Raw genomic sequence first — 18,660 nt, 5'->3', positions numbered from 1 at the left:
ATCATCGCGGTTGGTTTCTGTGTGTGTGTGTGTGTGTGTGTGTGTGTGTGTGTGAGAGAGAGAGAGAGAGAGAGAGAGAGTCAGAGTCTCACAACATAGTACTGGCTACCATTGAACTTACTATGTACGCCTAGCCCAGCAGTCTGGCCTCTAAGTCATAGAGATGCCCTTGCTTTTATCCACTCCAGAGCTGGACCAGCCCAGTGCTGGGATTAAAGGCATTAATCTTTTATTTGTTCTTTAAATTAATTTATAATTTAAACTATTTTTTAAAAATTTTACATGTATGGGTATTTTGCCTGCTTGTATGTATACTACATGCATGCAGTCGTACACCATACCAGAAGAGGGCATCTGATCCCCAGCAACTGGAGTTACAGACAGTTGTAAGCGGCCATGTGGGTGCTGGGAATCGAACCGGTGTCTTCTAGAATGGCATCCAGTGCTCTTAACCACAAAGCCACTTTAAAAAACAAAAGCAAAAACATTTATCTATTTGTGCTTTTATGGGCATACATTTGGAGGATATAGGAAAACTTGTGGGAACTAGTTCTCTCCTTTTGCCATGTTGGTCCTGGGGATTAAACTCAGGTCATCAGGCTTGGCCGCAATCACCCATTCCTGATGAGTTATCCCCACTGCCCCACCTCCTATCCATTATCTTTAGGCAGTTTTCTTAGACATCAGAACAGTTATTTTTCCCATGTGGATAGCATCTTGCAAGCATGCTGTCAGGTGCCTTCTGTGCCTTCTTCCCTAGTCTCAAGGCGGATATGAGGAGTGGGTACGGCATGAAGAGGAAGCTAAATTGCGTATGGACAACAGGGGTTACAATTGGTTTATTGACATCTAATCCCCTTGGGCTGCTCACATACCGTAGCTCATGTGTCATAAAATAATGACGCTGTCCATCTCACTCTCTAAGAGAGCTGATCAGATCCCAGCATCTAGATAGTCTCTAGATATGGGGAACTTTGCTCCTGAAGACAGAAGGGCCTGTGATGGGAAGAAAACCGCTTTCTGGGTAAGCAACGGCATGACAACCACACTGAGAAAATATGGCGCACCAGCATTGCAGGACCAAGGGTGTTAAGAATAGGTTACAATCTCAGGCACCTCCTTTGCCTGCACCACTCAAAGAGGGAGAAAGGAGAATCACGTGGGGCCCATGGAGGGCTTTTGGCTTCAAAAGTTATTGTCAATGTTCCAAACGTCGCCACTGAGAGCGTTGGCTGCCCCCTGCAGTGTCCAGGTGAGCAGCGCCAGCTGGCGCCGGAAGCGACTCTCCTGGAAGCCCAGACCTGCTGTCAACCGGGAAGAGGCGGCTCCTGAGCCATCGGCGCGCAGCATCCGCAGGTGGTCTACCAGGGCACCCAAAGTGTGGTCGCCTTGGCCTAGGAAAATGTGGCGGAATGGGGAGTCGGCTGGCGACACATACTGGGACAGGAAGTAGAACTCCACCTGCACGGAAAAAGTGAAAACAGGTCTAGATGTCAAGATGTCTGCTGCGGAAAGCTTCAGTCACTCTTCCCTCCAACAGATCCTAATTCACCCTGAGGCCCTAGGGCCTGCTTCACAAATAGGGTTCCACAGCTTCGTCCAGGCCTACCTCCCTTAAGCTGTCCAATTAGGAAGACTCATCACGTGACGTCATCAGGAGCCAGGGTTCTAATCCTTCCTCGCCTGCCTTTCTTTCTTTTTTAGATTTATTATTCTGTGTACTACGAGTGTCTTGCGTGTATGTGTGTGCCTCGCATACAGGCCTGGTGCCAGCAGAGGTCAAAAGAAGGTGTCAGATCCCCTGGGACTAGAGTGGCAGAGAATGTGTCTGGCATAAAAGCCCGTCTCTTGTGTGTGTGCATGCATGTGTGTGGAGACCAAGGTCAGCAGCTGGTAAGCCTTCCTCAGTCACTTTCCACATTATTTTTGAGACAGCATCTCTCACTGAACCTGGAACTTGCCAATTTGGCTAAACTAGTTAGCCAGTGAGCTCTGGGCTTCTCTGCCTCCAAAGTCTAAGGTCCAGGCATCCACCAGTGAGCCTGGCTTTTTACATGGGAACTGATGCTTCAAATTCAAGACTTCATGCTTATACAGCAGACTCTTTACCAACTGAGCCCCCCCCCCTTTTTTAAATCCCTGTTCGTTTGTTTTTCTTTGAAACAAAGACTCACTGTGGTAGTCCAGGCAGTGCAGACCAGACTGGCCTCAAGCTCGCCATTCTCTTGATTCAGCCTCAGGAGATCTGAGACTGTGGATTTATTTACAGGTGTGCACCTCCACACGACCCCCCACCTCGCTTACACCTTTAAAAATATCTGTTCGACAGTCCACATGTGCCCATGGTTTCAAACAGAATCTCAGAGGGTACAGCTTCCAACTCACGTTGCCAAATCTTTCGTAAGATCCTGCCCTACAGAATTAGGGGGTATCTTGAAAAGCCTCACTCTCTCACATGCCAGCATCACCTTCTTAAACATGAGTTCCGGAGGCTGGGGATGTGACTTAGTGGTAGAACATGATTCCTGGGTTCCTGGGTTCCTTAATAACCCTCCGCCCCCCAGACAGTGTCTCATCATGTAGCCAAGGCTAGTTGTCTTAGCCTCCCGAGTGGAATCCAGGATTTCGTGCATACCAGAAAGCACGCCATCAACTGAACTGCAGCCTCAGTCCGTCCCCCCCCCTCTTTCTCCTCCTTTCTTTTTCTGTCCCTCCTTCCTTTCCCTATCCCATCTTTCTCTTTCGTGATATTGAGCACAGGCTATGGGAGCAGAGTCCCTCATCTTTAATTTTGACTCCATCATTTACTGCCTGTGTGATACTGGGTATGTTACTTCGTTTCTTTGAGCCTACACTGCTACCAACCTCTCAGCATCGCAGGAAGTCCTGCTGTTGCATAAAATAAAATAAAATAAAATAAAATAAAATAAAATAAAATATTGGCCCCTGGTAGCGCTCTACAAAAGCCAGCTACTATTATTATTATTGAACGCCTCTTTCAACATCCTGCCTGTGCAGGTTTCCTACTCCCGGTTTAGGGAGTAGTGCATTTGCGATTACCATCTGTCCAGGCGCCCCCTACAGGCATTTGTTGACACCTGCGACTGGTATGCAGGACAGCAGAAGTTTCCTCCTCAGGCCATTGGTACTCTCTCCAGACTCCTTTCTACATATTCTGTTTTGCCACCTCACCTCCTTGTAAGAAATTTTCGTGACGCCCAGACACTCAAAATCCAAACTCCTGAACCTGGCTTGTAATACCAGTTACTTGGAGAGACAAGTCAGGAGGAGGATCAAAGGTCAAGGTCAGCATGGACTACAAAGTGAGTTCAAGGCTATTTTGGGCAACCAAGCAAACTTTCTCTCAAAATGTGAATGAAAGGTGGGTTGGGGATGTGGCTCAGTGGCAGAGTCCCTGCCTAGAATCCCCCAGTGAGGGCTGGGGGCGTGGCTCAGTGGTACAGCCCCTGCCTAGAATCCCCCAGTGAGTGGCAGGGGGCGTGGCTCAGTGATAGAGCCCCTGCCTAGAATCACCCAGTGAGGGGCTGGGGGCGTGGCTCAGTGGTAGAGCACCTGCCTAGAATCCCCCAGTGAGGGGCTGGGGGCGTGGCTCAGTGGTAAAGCACTTGTTTGACATGCACAATACTCTGATTTTATCCCAGCCCCTCCCACCTCAAGCCCACAAAAATCCCAAATTTCTTCAACTATTTAAAGGTTCCCCCCAACTGGTCCCTGATCCACTGTTCAGTTCTCCACGTGATCTCTGTTCTGGCTTTGATGATCCATGCGCAGCTCCCAAGAAAGGCCAGGTCTATTTCCCTGCCTTACCCTCCACCCTGAAAAGACCTCTTTTCCTTGCATCAACTCATGTTTTGCCTGTCTTTCAAGACCCAAGCCACACAGTCTAAAGTAAGAGGTCTGGAACTTTTTTTTCTGCAAAAATCCATGGAACAAATATTTTAGGCTTTGCAGGTTAAACAGCAGACAGCAAAGAGTCAGGTCCTTACTATACATTTCATCACCTGGCAAGGGCTTGTGAAAGTGACAGGTCAGGTTTTCTAGCCTGGCTGGTTTATGAACCCTGAATATCCGGTATCATACACCCAGAACAGAGGGATAGAGCAGCCAACAGAAAGCGTCGGGGCGGAATGCTTTACAAATGCCAGGTCCTGGGATAAGGGACCACCAGGCCAGAAGGGGGCGGGCGGGGGGCCGGGTCTCACCCTCATGATGCGCACGTTGTACATGCGCATCAGACGCTCATCGTTCCGCTCCGAGCTGTAAATCTCCTTCCGCAGCTTTTCCGCCGCACGGATGTAGTCCCCCCTTGCAGAGTACACCCACTGCAGGGTCAGCCCGCGCTCCTGTGGGCGAGGCAGAGTCTAAGATTGACAGATTGGTGCCAGCACCAATATGGGTGGGGTCAAAGCGCAAAAGAGAAAGGGAACCGGATACATGGGGGATCACCGGGCCTATGAGGTTTGGGAGGCAGATCCCAGGGATGTGGCGTCGTACTGGATGTGTCCTCGAGGATTAGGCGACTGGAGGTTTAAGTAAAAGGGGCTGATTGGAGGGCAGGGCTGGGGAGAGGAGAAGCCAGGCACCCCCTAGTTATGAAGAACCCCTGCAGACTGGGAGCGGGATTGGCATCTTGGACCTTGAGGTCCCCAGAGAACTCATTGAGGTTGCCGATGTGCCTGAGAACCACGTCTCCATAGCGGCCGAAGTCTAGCGGCAGTAGGTGATCGTGGCTCAGTCGGATGAGGAGCTGGCCCGCGAGCTGAGCCACTGCCTGGACCACGGCGGGCAGGCGACCTCGCAGCATCTTGTGCAGATTCTCATATGTGTCCTCCTTCGTGTGCAGGAATGGGTACACCCGATCATCCTGCAGGGACATGGAGGGGCTGGGCGCAGGAACGTGGTGCTGACAGGCTGAGGGCCTGGTGTCCTGGGGCAAGGGCCGGGGAGTCTCACCTCCATGAAGGAGAACTCCACAGCTGGGACCCCCGCAAAGGCTGTGAAGGAATATGCACTGCTGTCCATGGGCAGGGGCTGAATCCTGAGGGCAGGCAGATTGAAGGCCTCTGGGGACTCAGTTTCTCCCGAGTCTCCACCCCGCAGTCTGTCATTTCTACTTACACTTCAGCATCCCAGCTGGGGTGGGTGAGTGCCACTTGTTCATAGAGGGTCTGTCCACTATGGTTAGGGGAGTCCACCTAGATGAGAGGCACAGGTCAGCCTCTGCCCCCTTCGAGCTGCCCTCCCATGAGATTCTCTCATCCCCAGCCGCAGTCCCCTCTTGCCTGCTTCAAGATATTCTCAATGAGGCTGACGAGAAGGGGGCTGGTCTTAGCATGGAATTTGCCATCTCCTGAAGAGAAGGGAGGGGAGGAATGCAGGGCTCAGGGATAGATTCCTTTGCATAAACAGACCTGAGAGGGCCAGGCGGTAGCTTTACCCTAGCTCACCCAACACGGAGTTGTCCAGGCTCACGTACACAACAGCTTTGAGGTGTAGCACGCTGAGGTAGCCCTGTGGGTCGGGGAAGAGCATGGAAAAGGAAGGTTGCCCCCTCCACCCCTCCCCATTACCTGGTTACCCAGAACCCCAAGTCTCACCTCCAACCACTCTGTGGCTCCCACGCTGCCAAAGTCACCTCCGTCCCAGCTGATGAACAAAAGACTTCTTCGAGGTCTGAACCCTATGTGCAGAGGGATAAAATGGAGGGTCAAGGTCCCCCCTTCATCCTTCTCTATTCAAGTCCCCAGAGACTCTACACTCTCTTTATGAACCCAGCATCCCAGGCCACCCCACCTTGGATCCTCCCAGACTCACTTAATAACACACTGGAGTGGGTTCTAAAAGATGCCCTTTCTTGCTTAACTCTCACTCAGGCCGTGGACACTCACCATTTTACAGTCTCTGTTTAGTCTTTACTTTTTAAATTTTATTTGTACTTGTAGGGTGCACACCTGCCACGGCGGGGAAGCGTGGTGATCAGAGGACAACCTGCAGGACAATCTGCTACCACCATATGGACTCTGGGGCTCCAACTCCTGCTCTTGCCCGATCTCTCTGCCCTTATTGCTGTTTTAAGACAGGGTCACATGTAGCCCAGGCTAGCCTCAAACCCCCTTATATGGTAAAAGAAGACTTGCAACTGGTCAGTGGTGGCAGAGGCAGAGGCAGAGGCAGGCAGATCTCTGTGAGTTCAAGGCTAGCCTGGTCTACACTGAGTTCTAAGACAGCCAGGACTACCCTTTCTCGGAAAACAAACAAACAAACAAACAAACAAACTAACTAACTAACTAACCAAACAAACAGATGATCTGCTTTCACCTCCATCGGCTGTGATGACAGGTGTGGACCACCGTGTCTGGCTAGTTAACGTCAGAAGTCAACATACAAATGGGCTTTGCTATGGCACCTTCACATGTGTGCCACTGTTCTCTGTTCTAATTAAGTCCCCTCCCTATTGTGCTCTTGGTCATCCCCTTAAGAGTCTGGCACTTTACCTGATCTTCCCTCCATCCCTCCTTCCCTCCCTCCCTCCCTCCCTCCCTCCCTCCCTCCCTCCCTCCCTCCCTCCCTCCCTCCCTTGCTTTGCAGTACTAGAGATTGCTCTTGCAAGTACCCCACCATTCAAGCTGTTTCCCCACCTCCTTTTAAAATGTTTCGTTCATTGTTTATTGTTTTGAAACAGGGTCTTGCTATATAGCCCTGACCTGCTAGATACTTGCTACTGGAGCCTGAACTGGCTCTTGAAGTTACAGCAATCTCTCTGCCTCTACCTCTTGAACACTGGGATTACAAATGTGTGCCCCCCGTGCCTGGCCAGGTTATTTTTGAGGGGATGGGTTTCCTATGTAGTCAGAGATTACCCTGAACTCCTGATCATCTTGCTATCCTTCTGGGGTGCTAAGATTATATCTGTGCACCACACACTCTATTTGTTTGTTTGTTTGTTTATTTATTTATTTATGAGATAGGACTTCTCTGTGTAACCCTGGCTATCCTAGAACTCGGTGTAGAGCAAGTTAGCCCTGAACTCAGAGATCTGCTTGTCTCTGCCTCCAGAGTGCTGGGATTAAAGGTGTGCACCGCCACTTCCCAATATCATTTTTTAAAATTAAGTTTATGCTTTCTGTTTGTGACAAGGTCTCATTTTGTATATCAGTCTTGCCTCAAAGTCAAGAGGTTGCCTGCCTCTGCTTGCCGAGTACAGTGGCTAAAGGCATGTACCACCATACTTGACTTGGGGGGGGGCAGTTGGGTTTTTTTGTTTTTCTTTGTTTTTGTTTTTGTTGTTTTTTTTCTTATGAAGCAAAGACTCATGTAGCCCAGGCTGGCCTAGAACTTGTTATATAGTTAAGAATAACCTTGAAATGTTGATTTTTTTTCCTGCCTTCATCTTCTGAGGGCTGAAATTATAGGGCATGCCTGCCCAAAATTAAAAATATTTTTAAAAGATTTATTTATTATTATACATAAGTACGCTGTAGCTGTCTTCAGACACACCAGAAGAAGGCATCAGATCTCATTATGGACGGTTGTGAGCCACCATGTGATTGCGGGGATTTGAACTGAGCACCTTCAGAAGAGCAGTCAGTGCTCTTAACTGCTGAGCCATCTCTCCAGCCCCTAAAAATATTTTTGTGTGTATGTATGCATGCATACGGTGGCCTCTGTTTGCCAATCAGGGGCCATTTGGGGGAGCTGGTTCTCTCCTTCTACCACGTGGTTTCTGAGGACAAAGCTCAGGTCACTGGACTTGATAGCAAGTGTCCTAACCCACTGAGGCATCCTGTCTGCCCCCGGGCTAACACAGTGATGAAGAAATACTCTATCGATGCAGGTGCTTGCCTAGAAGCATACACTGGATCCTCCAATCAGAGGACTCAGATCCAAGTGGCCTCTCTCCAGTCTATGCTGCCAACCACCTTTGACCTAGACCTAGCTCGGGACACAGCACCAACTCACACAGGTCTTGGCTCTGACCTTACCATTGCTGACCATGGAAGAGAAGGTCCGAACCAGCTCCAGCAGGATGGCAGTCCCCACTGCAGACTTGGCTGCTCCTGGGCCCCATGCATCCCTCTGGGCCCCAATGACAACATAGTGATCTGAAGGAAGATATGTGTAGAGCCCACATCTTAGACTGACAAGTGCCTTCCTTTCCAATTTCCCCAGTCAGCTTCCTCACCACAGCTCCTCCCATCTCTACAACCAGAGCTCTATAATCTTGGCTGTGTCAAAGGACCATGCCTATCTCTCTCAACTCTACCCAGATGGCCTGATCCATTAATAGGCATTTGGGGATTCAAACACACACTTTCCCCCACTTTCTTCTGAAGACAGGATTTCACATAACCAAAGCTGGCCTACAACTCCTGATTTTCCTGCCTCCACCTCCTCTCAAGTTCTAGGGTTACAGGCATGTGTCACCATGTCAGGTGCTGGGATCAAATTCAGAGTTTTTCCCATGCTAGGCAAACACTCTATATCAGCTGGGCTACCACTGGGACATTCTATTTTGCTAGAGGGTTTTGTTTGTTTGTTTGTCTTTGTTTTATTTTTATTTTATGTTGCTTTGTGTTCTACACTGGCCTTGAACTTCTGATTTCCTGTCTGTAGGTGTGTGCCACAATTCCTAGCCCCTTTTACCTCTGCTTCATACAGGGTCTTGGGGCCTAGGCAATGTAGCCTATGCTAACCTTGAACTTATAATCCTCCTGCTTCAGACTCTTGAATGCTGGGATGACAGATGTGAGGTACCGTGACTGACTAAACCCTACAGACATTCTGGGCTTCATTCTGGTCAGCCATGCTCTACATCTCCCTTAACCTGCCTTTCTCTCTTCAGTTCCTCTGCGCCCCTCCTCTGACTTCCAGTATCCCCATCTGCGTGTCACCCCAGGCCTCTGCTTCTCCCTTGACACCTGGCCATTCAAGGGTTTCCCAGGTCTGCCTCACCCCAAATCTGCTCAGCAACCATTGATTTCCCACCACCAGACTCACTCCTCCAATCTAGCCTTTGATACTTAGATCTCTAGTATAACAACATCCAACCTGCTCATCCATGACGCACAGGGAACTCACTACTGAGCAATACTGCTCATTTGGAGGGCTCCACACAGCCACCCCTCATCAGCCTCCAATCCCTGGCCTTCTGCCTGAGCCCTCAGTGGTCGAGGTTAGGAGCAGAGTCTCTCCCAAGCTATGGGAGATGCTGGGCAGACAAGCCCACCTGGCTCTGCAAAGCCCTCGATGCACGCAAAGATGTTACTGATGGGGGTAGAGACTCTGTGGTTGTTGACCACAAGGCGTAAGTCGGGCCCAGGTCCCAGCCGATAAGGAGAGCCTGAGAGGTGACCTTTCCACTCCTGGGGAGCCACGGGGCCTGTGAGTTTCCTGGAAAGAAATGGGGCAGAAAAGTCTTGAAGTGGTCGTGTGGCCTAAGATGCAGAACAGCTGAAAGCCCTGCTTCACTCTCTCTTCTTCCCTCTGGCTCTAGAGCTTTGCCTCTATACCCTGCTCAATAGGACAGTGCAGCCTAAACTGTGTCCTGTGGGAAGGTCCGCAGCACTTGTGGGTGTGCCAGATGGTGAGGCCTGGTAGAAAGTGTGCCCACCTAGAAGGTCATCTCTTTCTTTGTGTGTGTGTGTATGCATGTACGTGTGTATAGAAGTGTGTGTTTGTGTGTGTGTGTGTGTGGGCACGTGCGTGCACATGTGTATAGAGGCCAACAGGTCAACCTTGCATCTGCATTTTTTTTTTTTTTTTTTTTTTTGCTTTTCGAGACAGGGTTTCTCTGTGTAGCCCTGGCTGTCCTGGAACTCACTTTGTAGACCAGGCTGGCCTCGAACTCAGAAATCCACCTGCCTCTGCCTTCCGAGTGCTGGGATTAAAGACATGCACTACCAAGCCCGGCTGCATTTGCATTTTTTTAAAAAAAGTTTATAATACATTTTACTTTGTGTGTTTGTGTGCGTATGTGTGTGCATGTGTGTATGCTTGCCATAGTGTATGTGAGGGGGGTCAGAGGACACCTTGTGGGAGTCTGTCCTCTCTTGAGTATGTGAGACTCAGGGATAGTCTTCAGGCTTGGCAGCGAGTGCCTTTACTCACTGGGGCTTCTGGCTAGGACACCTTGGTTTTCGTTTGACAGGCTCTGCACTTGGCCTAGAGCTCACTAATTTAGCTAAGCTGGATGCCAGTGAGCTTCAGGGAATCCATCCGTCTCCTCCTCTCCAGGGCTGGAATTACACGCGTGCATTTAGGTTTTCTTTGTTTTTAACACGGCTTCTGGAGATATAAGTCAGGTCTGCATGCTTGAACAGCAAGTACTTAACTAACAGAACTATCTCTCCAGGCTCAGCTCACCTTCTTAGTCACTGAAGGAACCCTACAGCTAACCACAGCTCCCACCTGCTACTCCCCACCTCTACTCCCCCTATCCTGTCTCCCCCCCCCCGCCAGGTTACCTGAGCAATTGATCAGCAATGTCAGCACTGATGGGCTGGGCGGGGATGCTGGGAAGGCCTGATGATTCTACTGGAGGGAACTGGGTTTGATTGAAGGACGGGAAGCCAGGTGTGTAAGGGTCTCCAGTTCCCAGGTGCACCTAAAGAGGAAGGGGTGCTCACTCTGAACAAGCTCCATCTGTGTAACCCTGGGCCCCAGGAAGGGAGCTCGGCTTCCCCCCCAAGACTCACATGTCCGTACACAGCCTGGTGGCTAGACAGGCCTGGCTTGTGGGGATCCTGGGAGAAGTCTGATGGGTCAGGGTATATCAGCACTCCTTGAGCCCCAAAGTCCTGGGCAACGGCTACCTGAGGGAGGGCAGAAAAGCAAGGAAAGGTTAAAAAAGAAAAGGCTCCTCTCGTTGGCAGCTGTCATCCTTAAGGGACCAACATGTGTAGTAGACATCACCCGGCACTTCAGCATTACAGTCCTCCCATGGTGCCTCTGGAGCACTTCGAAACCTCTCTGCTCAGGGCTGGAGCGATGGCTCAGTGGTTCAGAGCACTGGCTGCTCTCCCAGAGGTTCTAGGTTTGATTCTCAGCCCCTAAATGGCAGCTCACGTCTGTAACTCCAGTTGCAGGGGATCTGACACCCTCTCTGGCCTCCACAAGCTTCAGACACATATGTGGTACAGAGATATGCAGTGCTGGGAAATCAAACCCAAGGCGTTGGGCATGTGAGGCAAGGACTCTACCAACAAGCCCATATGCTATTTTATTTAGAGAAAATTACGTGTATTTATTTATTTGTGCTAGGGGACAACTTGCAGGAGCAGGTTCTCTCCTTCTGGGATACATAGATCCCAGAGATTGACTTCAGGCTTGGTAGGAAGTACCTTTTCCCACTAAGCTATCTCCCTGTCCCTATACTTTGGTTTCCAAGATGGACTCTCATGTACCCCAGGCTAGCTTCAAATTCTTTATGCGTCAGACAATGACTTTGAATCTTAATCCTCCTGCCTTTCCCATCTGGAGCACTGAGATGACAGACCTGTGCCACCACATCCCACTGTCAGCTCTGCTTTCATTATTTAAATTCTTAAAAATTTATTTATTTTATGCATATGAGTACACTGTAACTCATCTTCAGACTGTAGCTGTCTTCAGACACACCAGAAGAGGGTATTAGATCCCATTACTGAGATGTCATGTGGTTGCTGGGACTTGAACTTAGAATGTCTGGAAGGGCAGTCAGTGCTCTTAACCACTGAGCCCTTTACTATTTACTTTTAAGAGGGAGAGGGAAACCCTATAGGTGGAACAACAATATGAACTAACCAGTACCCCGGAGCTCTTGTCTCTAGCTGCATATGTATCAAAAGATGGCCTAGTCGGCCATCACTGGAAAGAGAGCCCCACTGGACTTGCAAACTTTATATGCCCCAGTACAGGGGAATGCCAGGGCCAAAAAGTGGGAATGGGTGGGTAAGGGAGTGGGAGGGAGGGTATGGGGGACTTTTGCAATAGCATTGGAAATGTAAATGAGGAAAATACCTAATAAAAATATATAAAAAATATAACCTGAGAGAGGCACAAAAGAAGAAGAAGAAGAAGAAGAAGAAGAAGAAGAAGAAGAAGAAGAAGAAGAAGAAGAAGAAGAAGAAGAAGAAGAAGAAGAAGAAGAAGAAGAAGAAATGCCCTTTCTTTATATAAGGCCTAGACAGTCATTCTTTGAAATGAAAAGAAAGAAAGAAAGAGAAAAAACTGTTATATTTGGTGACCTTCTATTGGCAAGGAAAAAATTGCCTGTAACCCCTGCTCACATGAACCAAGGCACTAGTACATCCACTCACTGCTTGACCTTGACCATTAGGAACAGCAAACATAAAGCCCAGACACCATTTATTGTCTGCTCAAGGCCAGAAGTCAGAAGGCCTTTCTACCCCAGCTTCTTAAACCATAGGTCATGATCCCACATGACAAATCATAACTGAAGAGCGTCTACAGAAAATGACAACAGGAAAAGACCACTGAATGGACAACCAAAAGTTAACTGAAGACTCAGCATAGAGTAAACCCAAGCTGCTCACACAGCAGTTAGCTATGTTGCATGATGGGACTTCCCAGCAGCCTTGGTTCTGAGCGCAAAGCAAGTGCCTATAGCATATGTACTACTTTATATCAGCCCATGAACATGAAAACTCCTCACCTCAAATTCAAAATTATCATGTCATAAATTGTAGCATTTGGACAAGCATGGCTCCTGTTCCCATAGGAATGTAATGATTCAATCATGAAAAACAAAGATTTTTCATATTTTCTGATCATCATTGTCACCATGTATCAAATTATCATACATACTAAAGTATGTATGGTTCTGCTCTATTTAAAAAAAAAGAGGGAGAGGGAGAGAGAAAGGGGCAGGGAAGGGGGAGAAAAGGGGGAGGGAGAGGGGGAGGGAGAATGGCCTTGTTGTGTAGCCCAAGCAGGTCCTGTACAATCTTCCTGCCTCTCAGCTTCCTAAGTAGCTGGAGTTACAGGTTACATCGTTCTAGTCTTCTGCCAACATTCTCTCCCTCTCGCCCTCCCCCTCCCCATCCCCTTATCCCTTCCTCCTTCCATTTCCTTTCCTTTTGAGACAGGGTTTCTCTGTGTAGCCCCGGCTGTCCTGGATCTAGTTCTCTAGATCAGATTGTCCTGGAACTCACAGAGACCTGCCTGCCTCTGCCACCCGAGTGATGGGATTAAAGGTCTGCGTGCCACCACCGCTCGGCTGCCAACATTTTCTTAAAATGTGCATGATTTTTCTCCCTAGATCCCATGAAGGCACGCTTGTTTCCCAGACCACTTGCAACGCACTTCACACGATGTCCAATTTGGGACCCTCACCTTCTGGGCGAAGCTAGTAATTCCAACTCGCACTAGCAGGAGGCTGCCGGCCAGCTCCACGCCCTTGGCTTTTAGGTCCTGTAGGTCCTCCGACCGCCCGTAGTGGGCGTACACCAGCTTGCCCTGGGAACGCGGGGATTGGTGAGGCCTCGCTGCCCGTATCCCAACTCGGCTACCCGATGAGGACGTGATGGGCTCCCCATCCCGGGAACCTCACCGTGGCGTTGCCGGTGGCGCTGTAGGGACAGTAGACTTCCGGATCCTCCAGCGGTAGCTGCTCCTGGACGCTCCCGTCTGCATCCACCCAGTGCAGGGTGTTAGCGTGAGCCCTGAGGATGGCTGAGAGTGAGCATTCCTGGCTGTGCAATCCCATGCATAATATGCCCCCTTGTCACATCCCCAGACTCACGGATCTGGGAACTGAAGTCCCACGTAGTGCGTGTCAGTCCACACGTGGTCCAGCTTCTGGCGCGAGAGCTTATCGAGGATATCTTGGACCAGGGTGGCCATTCTGGCTGAGCCAGCCACGCGTTCCCGGAGGCTGGTCAGCCTGGGCAGAGAGAAATCACACTAGGGGCCAGGAAAGGGATTCCTACATTCCCTCCCGCACAAGTGGGGAAAAAACCCCCGAAAAGACCGAGATGGTAAATGCAGGCCTGGGGTGGCATCTCATGTATACCAGGCTAGCCTCAAATTCAGGTGAAAGTACTTGGGAGGTGGAATCTGGTCAGCTTCCATTGTCATCTCCCAGCAAGGGCCTGTCACCTAAACTAGCCTTCACACCTCGGCCATGTACTGCCCTCTCATGGGCTGTTACATTTGCAGGGGAAGCAATCTGCTCTCCATTGGGCAGAGACCTGGCCTTTCTTGGGTGGCCACATCTCCCATGAGACTCTTGGGTTTCCTGACCTCCAGCCTTGGAATGGAGAAGCTCCTGGCTCTACCTCCCCTCCTCCCTCCCTTCTCCCTTCCCCCTTTCCCTCTCTACCTCCTTCATTCTCTTCTCTCAGATTCTGGGAAATCACTGTACCGCAAACCAACTTTTTTTTTTCTGTCCTATTTTTAAGACAAGGCTATCCAGAATAGCCAAGGCTAGCCACAGACTCGCTTGAAATCCAGGTAGGCACAGGCACAGAAATTCTCTGTTTTAGCTTCCCAAATAACTAGGATTACAGGCGTCTGCCACCAGGCTCAGCCAAAGTATTAAGTCCCACATAAGTCCACAATGGATAGGAAAAAGTTTATCTGCACATCCTTCAATGTTCTGGACCCCACCTTACTTTATTTAATTTATATTAATTTAGTGTGTGTGTGTGTGTGTGTGTGTGTGTGTGTGTGTGTACTCTGACCCATATGTTCACACATACCAAAAATGGCACCGTGAGCATGTGGAGATGAGAGGAGAAATTAGAACCAGGTTCTCTTCTCCCGCCCTGAGATCCTGGGGACTGATCTCAGGTTGTCAGGCTTAGCAGCAATCCCCTTTACCTGCTGAGCCATCTTGCCAGCTCTGAATCCCACTTTCCAACTAGACCTTTTGAGGCTCTTGTTTCCTCCCTTCATCCTCACTGTATCTGCAGGTCTGTCTGTCTTTCTTGGACTGAAACATAGACGTCCGTCATCCCACATTTCCAGAGTTTTCAATGTATTGTCTCTTCAAAAATTCCTTACTACATTGTAGAGGATGGGAATTTGGGAAAATTCAGCAGTAGGGAGCTCATAGGTTTGGGGTGGGGGTGGGGGCCAGACAAGGTCTCATATGTCCTGGAAGACATGATGCAGCTGAGGAGGGCCTTGAACTCCTGATCCTCACGCTCTCACTTCCCAGGTGCTGGGATCATGGGCATGAGCCAGCACACTTAGTTCATGCCACACAGGGGATCACGTGAGGTGAGTTCTCTGTCCCCCAAGCTATAGCCCCAGCCTCAGATTGGAGGTCTTTTTAGCGAAATAAAGCCATCTATTTTGATCAAACTCCCATTGGTGTATCAAAACTCCAATCCTAAGTGCAGAAGAGGAAGAAGAAGAGGAGGAGAAAGAAAAGGAGGAAGAAGAGGAGGAAGAGGAGGAAAACCCAGGTATAAATCTATAATCCTAGCACTTGGGAAGCTGAAGCCAGAGGACCTCAAGCTTGAGGCCAGCCTGGGCTATATCACAAGACCTCATCCCCAAAAAGGTAAAACCTATACAAATGAAATCAAACAGAACAGTAAGGGGCTAGAGATGTAGCTCATCAGTCGAGTACCAGCACTCAAGGCTCTAGGTTCAAAGCCCACATCTGGGAGAAGGGCAGTGGGATGGCTCAGCAGGCAAATGGTGTTTAGTGTTAAGAATGAGGGCTTGAGTTCAATTCCTGGGACCCACATGGTAGATGGAGAAAACCAGCCACATTGCAAGCTGTCCTCTGACCATCACACATGCTCAGTGGCATCCAAACACCACACTCCAATAAAAACTAAATAACTAAAAAAAGAAACTCAAGCCGGGCGTGGTGGCACACACCTTTAATCCCAGCACTCGGAAGGCAGAGGCAGGTGGATTTCTGAGTTCGAGGCCAGCCTGGTCTACAAAGTGAGTTCCAGGACAGCCAGGGCTATACAGAGAAACCCTGTCTCAAAAAAAAAAAAAAAAAAAAAAAACTCAAAGAGAAAAAAAAATCATGTGGTCGACTCAGTACATGCTGAAAAAATATTAATTTTTTTTTCTCATACCCATTCTTCATTACCTGTTCGTTACATAACATAAAATTAAAATGTCATTTAACTTTACAAATTATTTCTGCTTTTGAGATGGGGATTCATACATCCTAGGCCAGCCTCCAATTTAATACATAGTCCAGGATGACCTCAAATTCCTAATCCTCCTGCGTGCTGGGATGACAGACACGTGCCACCAGGCCCTGGTCCCTTGTCTTCATCCACCCAGCTACCTATCTCCTAAATAAACCATCTGTGATGTCTTTGGCCTTTGGATACTGAGCTCCTGGTGTCTGCCATCCTTCCAAGGACCGCTGAGCAGGGAGGCCAGAGAGGCTCGTGGGAAGACCCAAGAAAGGACTTTGGGCAACACGTGAAGTGATGGGGCTCCTCCAGTCTGAGCTGATGACTGGACACTGGACCACGCAGCAGCCAGGCTGTGATCTTACCTGATGGTGTCTTCCATGCGCCCCTCCCCAAGGAACCGGAGAAACATGGCCTGGAGGTCGCTCCAGTACAACGTGGTCCGGCCGGAGTCCTCAGGGTTGACATCTTCATCGACCACCAACACGGAGTCCCCACACGCCTGGCAGGACCCTCGAAAGGCCACGTAGCCTAGGAGGAAGGCTGGCAGGTGGGAAGATGGGGTTCTCTTGTGCTCTCTTCTACTAGACCCCAGAAATGCCCCCAGCCCAGGAGGAGGGAGGGAAGACTCACCCCCAGTGAAGATTAGCAGGGTGATCAGGACCAGATAGGGGGCAGCCTTTCGACCTGCTGCAGCCCAGGGTATGGGAATTGACCTCCCGGGACAGGAGCCTAAGTGCTCAGGGCCTTTGAGTTCCATGGGGCAGAACTGGGCAGGAAGCTCCGCCCCTTCCTCCCTGTCTTCCTCCTCCAGGTGCTCCAGCTGAGGGCCTTCCACGCGTCTGTAGATGGTCTGAGAGGGTCTTGGGGACCACTGTTGCTGAGTGGAGGGGTGAGGTAGGCATGAGATTACGGGAGGGGGCCTAAGAGTTGGCTGAGGGTTAGGCAAGAATGGTGTCACTGACTCCGGCCAGGAGGAAGGGAGCTCTGGAGGCTGGAGAGGAGGGACCCAAGGAGGACCAGTGGGGCCAACCTTATGCATTAGGGAGTTGCCTAAGGGACACGAAGGAAGACCTAATGTGTGTAACCACAACTCCGCACCCCCGTGGTCTTACCACTCTCCGAAGTAGACCCCAACGTTGCTCCATGCTTGTGCCCCCTCCTGAACTCTGCAAGTAGTCCACACACACACACACAAAACCCCGATAAACCGTTTGTGGGAGCCCTAGAGGGCCCCTTATCAGCCCTGACAGGCAGCCTGAACCTAGGCCGTTTCTCATTCCCCATAAGGGTGGGGGCACAGTCTGGCCTCAGTCCAGCCTTCTAGACATTCCCCCTGGTTCATGCTAGACCGCAAGGGGCAGTGCCTTCTCTCACCAATCTTTCCACAAACCCCACTGTTGCGGGCAGACTGCAAAACAATCAATTTTTTTTTTTTTAAACCTCAGAGCAGACTTTGGCCAACTTGGTTCCCGTCACAGGTTGGGGGATGGGGGGGCTTAACGTGAGGGGGGAGGGGAGATATAGGTAAATCCCTCCTTTTCCCTGATTTCACTCTCTCAGGGTGTCCTTGGGGAAAGTCCCCAGCCCCCTTGGAAGTTTCACCATGAAAACGTCTGCCCCTTCCCACCTCTTGGGTCTGGTTGCTAGGTTTTCCCAGCACACAGCCTTCCAAATAACCCGTTAGCCGGTCTTCCTGCCCCAACCCCTGTCTCAGATTCCAAACAGCGGTATCTCAGTGGGGTGACTTGGTGGTTTAATCTGACCACAAAGCTGTCTGTCTGTCTGTCTGTCTGGAATCTGCTTGGTTGCTGGGGAGGAAGTGTTAGGAATGAGGTAAAGAGGTCAAAAGAAACCGACGAGTGGGTCTTGGAGTCAGGAAACTATGGGTTTCCACCTCACCGTTAGGGGGGCAGAAAAGGTCTTGGCCAAGCCACAGTCCTCCCCAGCACCCCTTGGATCACTAAAGGACTTAAGTGTTTCTCCTTCGGGGTCTACGACTCTAAAATTTTGATGAAGGGCCATAACCGCAGTTTACCCTCCAGTTTGAAATCCAAGCCGCGACGAAGACACCAGGACCTGCAGCTGTGAATGGGAAAGTTCAGGGTCCACCTCACCCTTACTTCTGGTCCAGGTTTCCCCTGGGAAACTGCGGGTCCTACCCAGGTCCAGAAAGATCTGAGAGGTAGGGGCTCACCAGTACCCCAGTCCCTGCCTCGTGCCTGTCAAAGCCGAGTCCTGAGTGGGAAGACACAGCAGCCAAGTTCAGCTCAGCAACAGGTCTCTGGGTTTCTTGGACCATGCTCCCAGGAGACTCAAAGCCTACTGAGGCCACACCCACTAGAGCACGCCCCCAGGCCCCGCCCCAGAGGACTCCGCCCCCGCACGTCCTTTTCTGGAGCAGCCCTGAACCAACAACCAGCTCAGTACAGACTCTTCCTGGTCCTTCCAGAGTCCTGACCCCACTAAAACCTAAGAAATTCGTGCCCCAGAGTAGCACGAATGTAGGTGTGTCTCTCTCTGGCAT

General features: G+C 50.2%; 1 protein-coding gene across 8 annotated transcripts; it reads right to left on the bottom strand.

The window, feature by feature from the left end:
- Positions 1-208: 208 nt before the first annotated feature.
- On the bottom strand, positions 209-18,468 carry Tfr2 (transferrin receptor 2). 8 transcript variants are annotated; one of them, NM_001289509.1, is made up of 20 exons: positions 18,296-18,450; positions 18,172-18,218; positions 17,249-17,302; positions 16,767-17,013; positions 16,499-16,676; positions 13,763-13,903; positions 13,571-13,682; positions 13,354-13,476; positions 10,716-10,832; positions 10,485-10,624; positions 9,248-9,411; positions 8,004-8,123; positions 5,619-5,701; positions 5,469-5,532; positions 5,304-5,371; positions 5,140-5,216; positions 4,975-5,059; positions 4,658-4,885; positions 4,224-4,364; positions 209-1,461 (listed from the first exon to the last, which is right to left on the bottom strand). In NM_001289509.1, the coding sequence occupies exons 3-20, from the start codon at positions 17,279-17,281 to the stop codon at positions 1,186-1,188; spliced, it is 2,397 nt and encodes a 798-aa protein (NP_001276438.1). In that variant the 5' UTR covers positions 17,282-17,302; positions 18,172-18,218; positions 18,296-18,450; the 3' UTR covers positions 209-1,185. The 8 variants fall into 8 exon arrangements, with proteins under 8 accessions (NP_001276438.1, NP_056614.3, NP_001346135.1 ...); NM_015799.4 differs by having other exon boundaries at positions 18,356-18,450; XM_006504593.4 differs by having other exon boundaries at positions 809-1,461; positions 18,331-18,468.
- Positions 18,469-18,660: the final 192 nt, after the last annotated feature.

The sequence above is a fragment of the Mus musculus genome, chromosome 5 (assembly GCF_000001635.26).
Source record: "Mus musculus strain C57BL/6J chromosome 5, GRCm38.p6 C57BL/6J".
Taxonomy (NCBI): Eukaryota; Metazoa; Chordata; class Mammalia; order Rodentia; family Muridae; genus Mus; species Mus musculus.
The sequence above is the reverse complement of the archived record's forward strand: the minus strand, read 5'-3'. Positions and strand labels throughout refer to the sequence as shown.

Excerpts from the sequence above, each read along its gene's own strand:
- Tfr2 (XM_030254655.1), bottom strand. The coding sequence starts at position 18,435 with ATGGTCCAAGAAACCCAGAGACCTGTTGCTGAGCTGAACTTGGCTGCT. Across the intron at positions 4,886-4,974 it reads TGGAGTTCTCCTTCATGGAG|GATGATCGGGTGTACCCATT; the intron begins GTGAGACTCCCC and ends ATGTCCCTGCAG. Across the intron at positions 1,462-4,223 it reads ACAACGTGCGCATCATGAGG|GTGGAGTTCTACTTCCTGTC; the intron begins GTGAGACCCGGC and ends TTTTCCGTGCAG.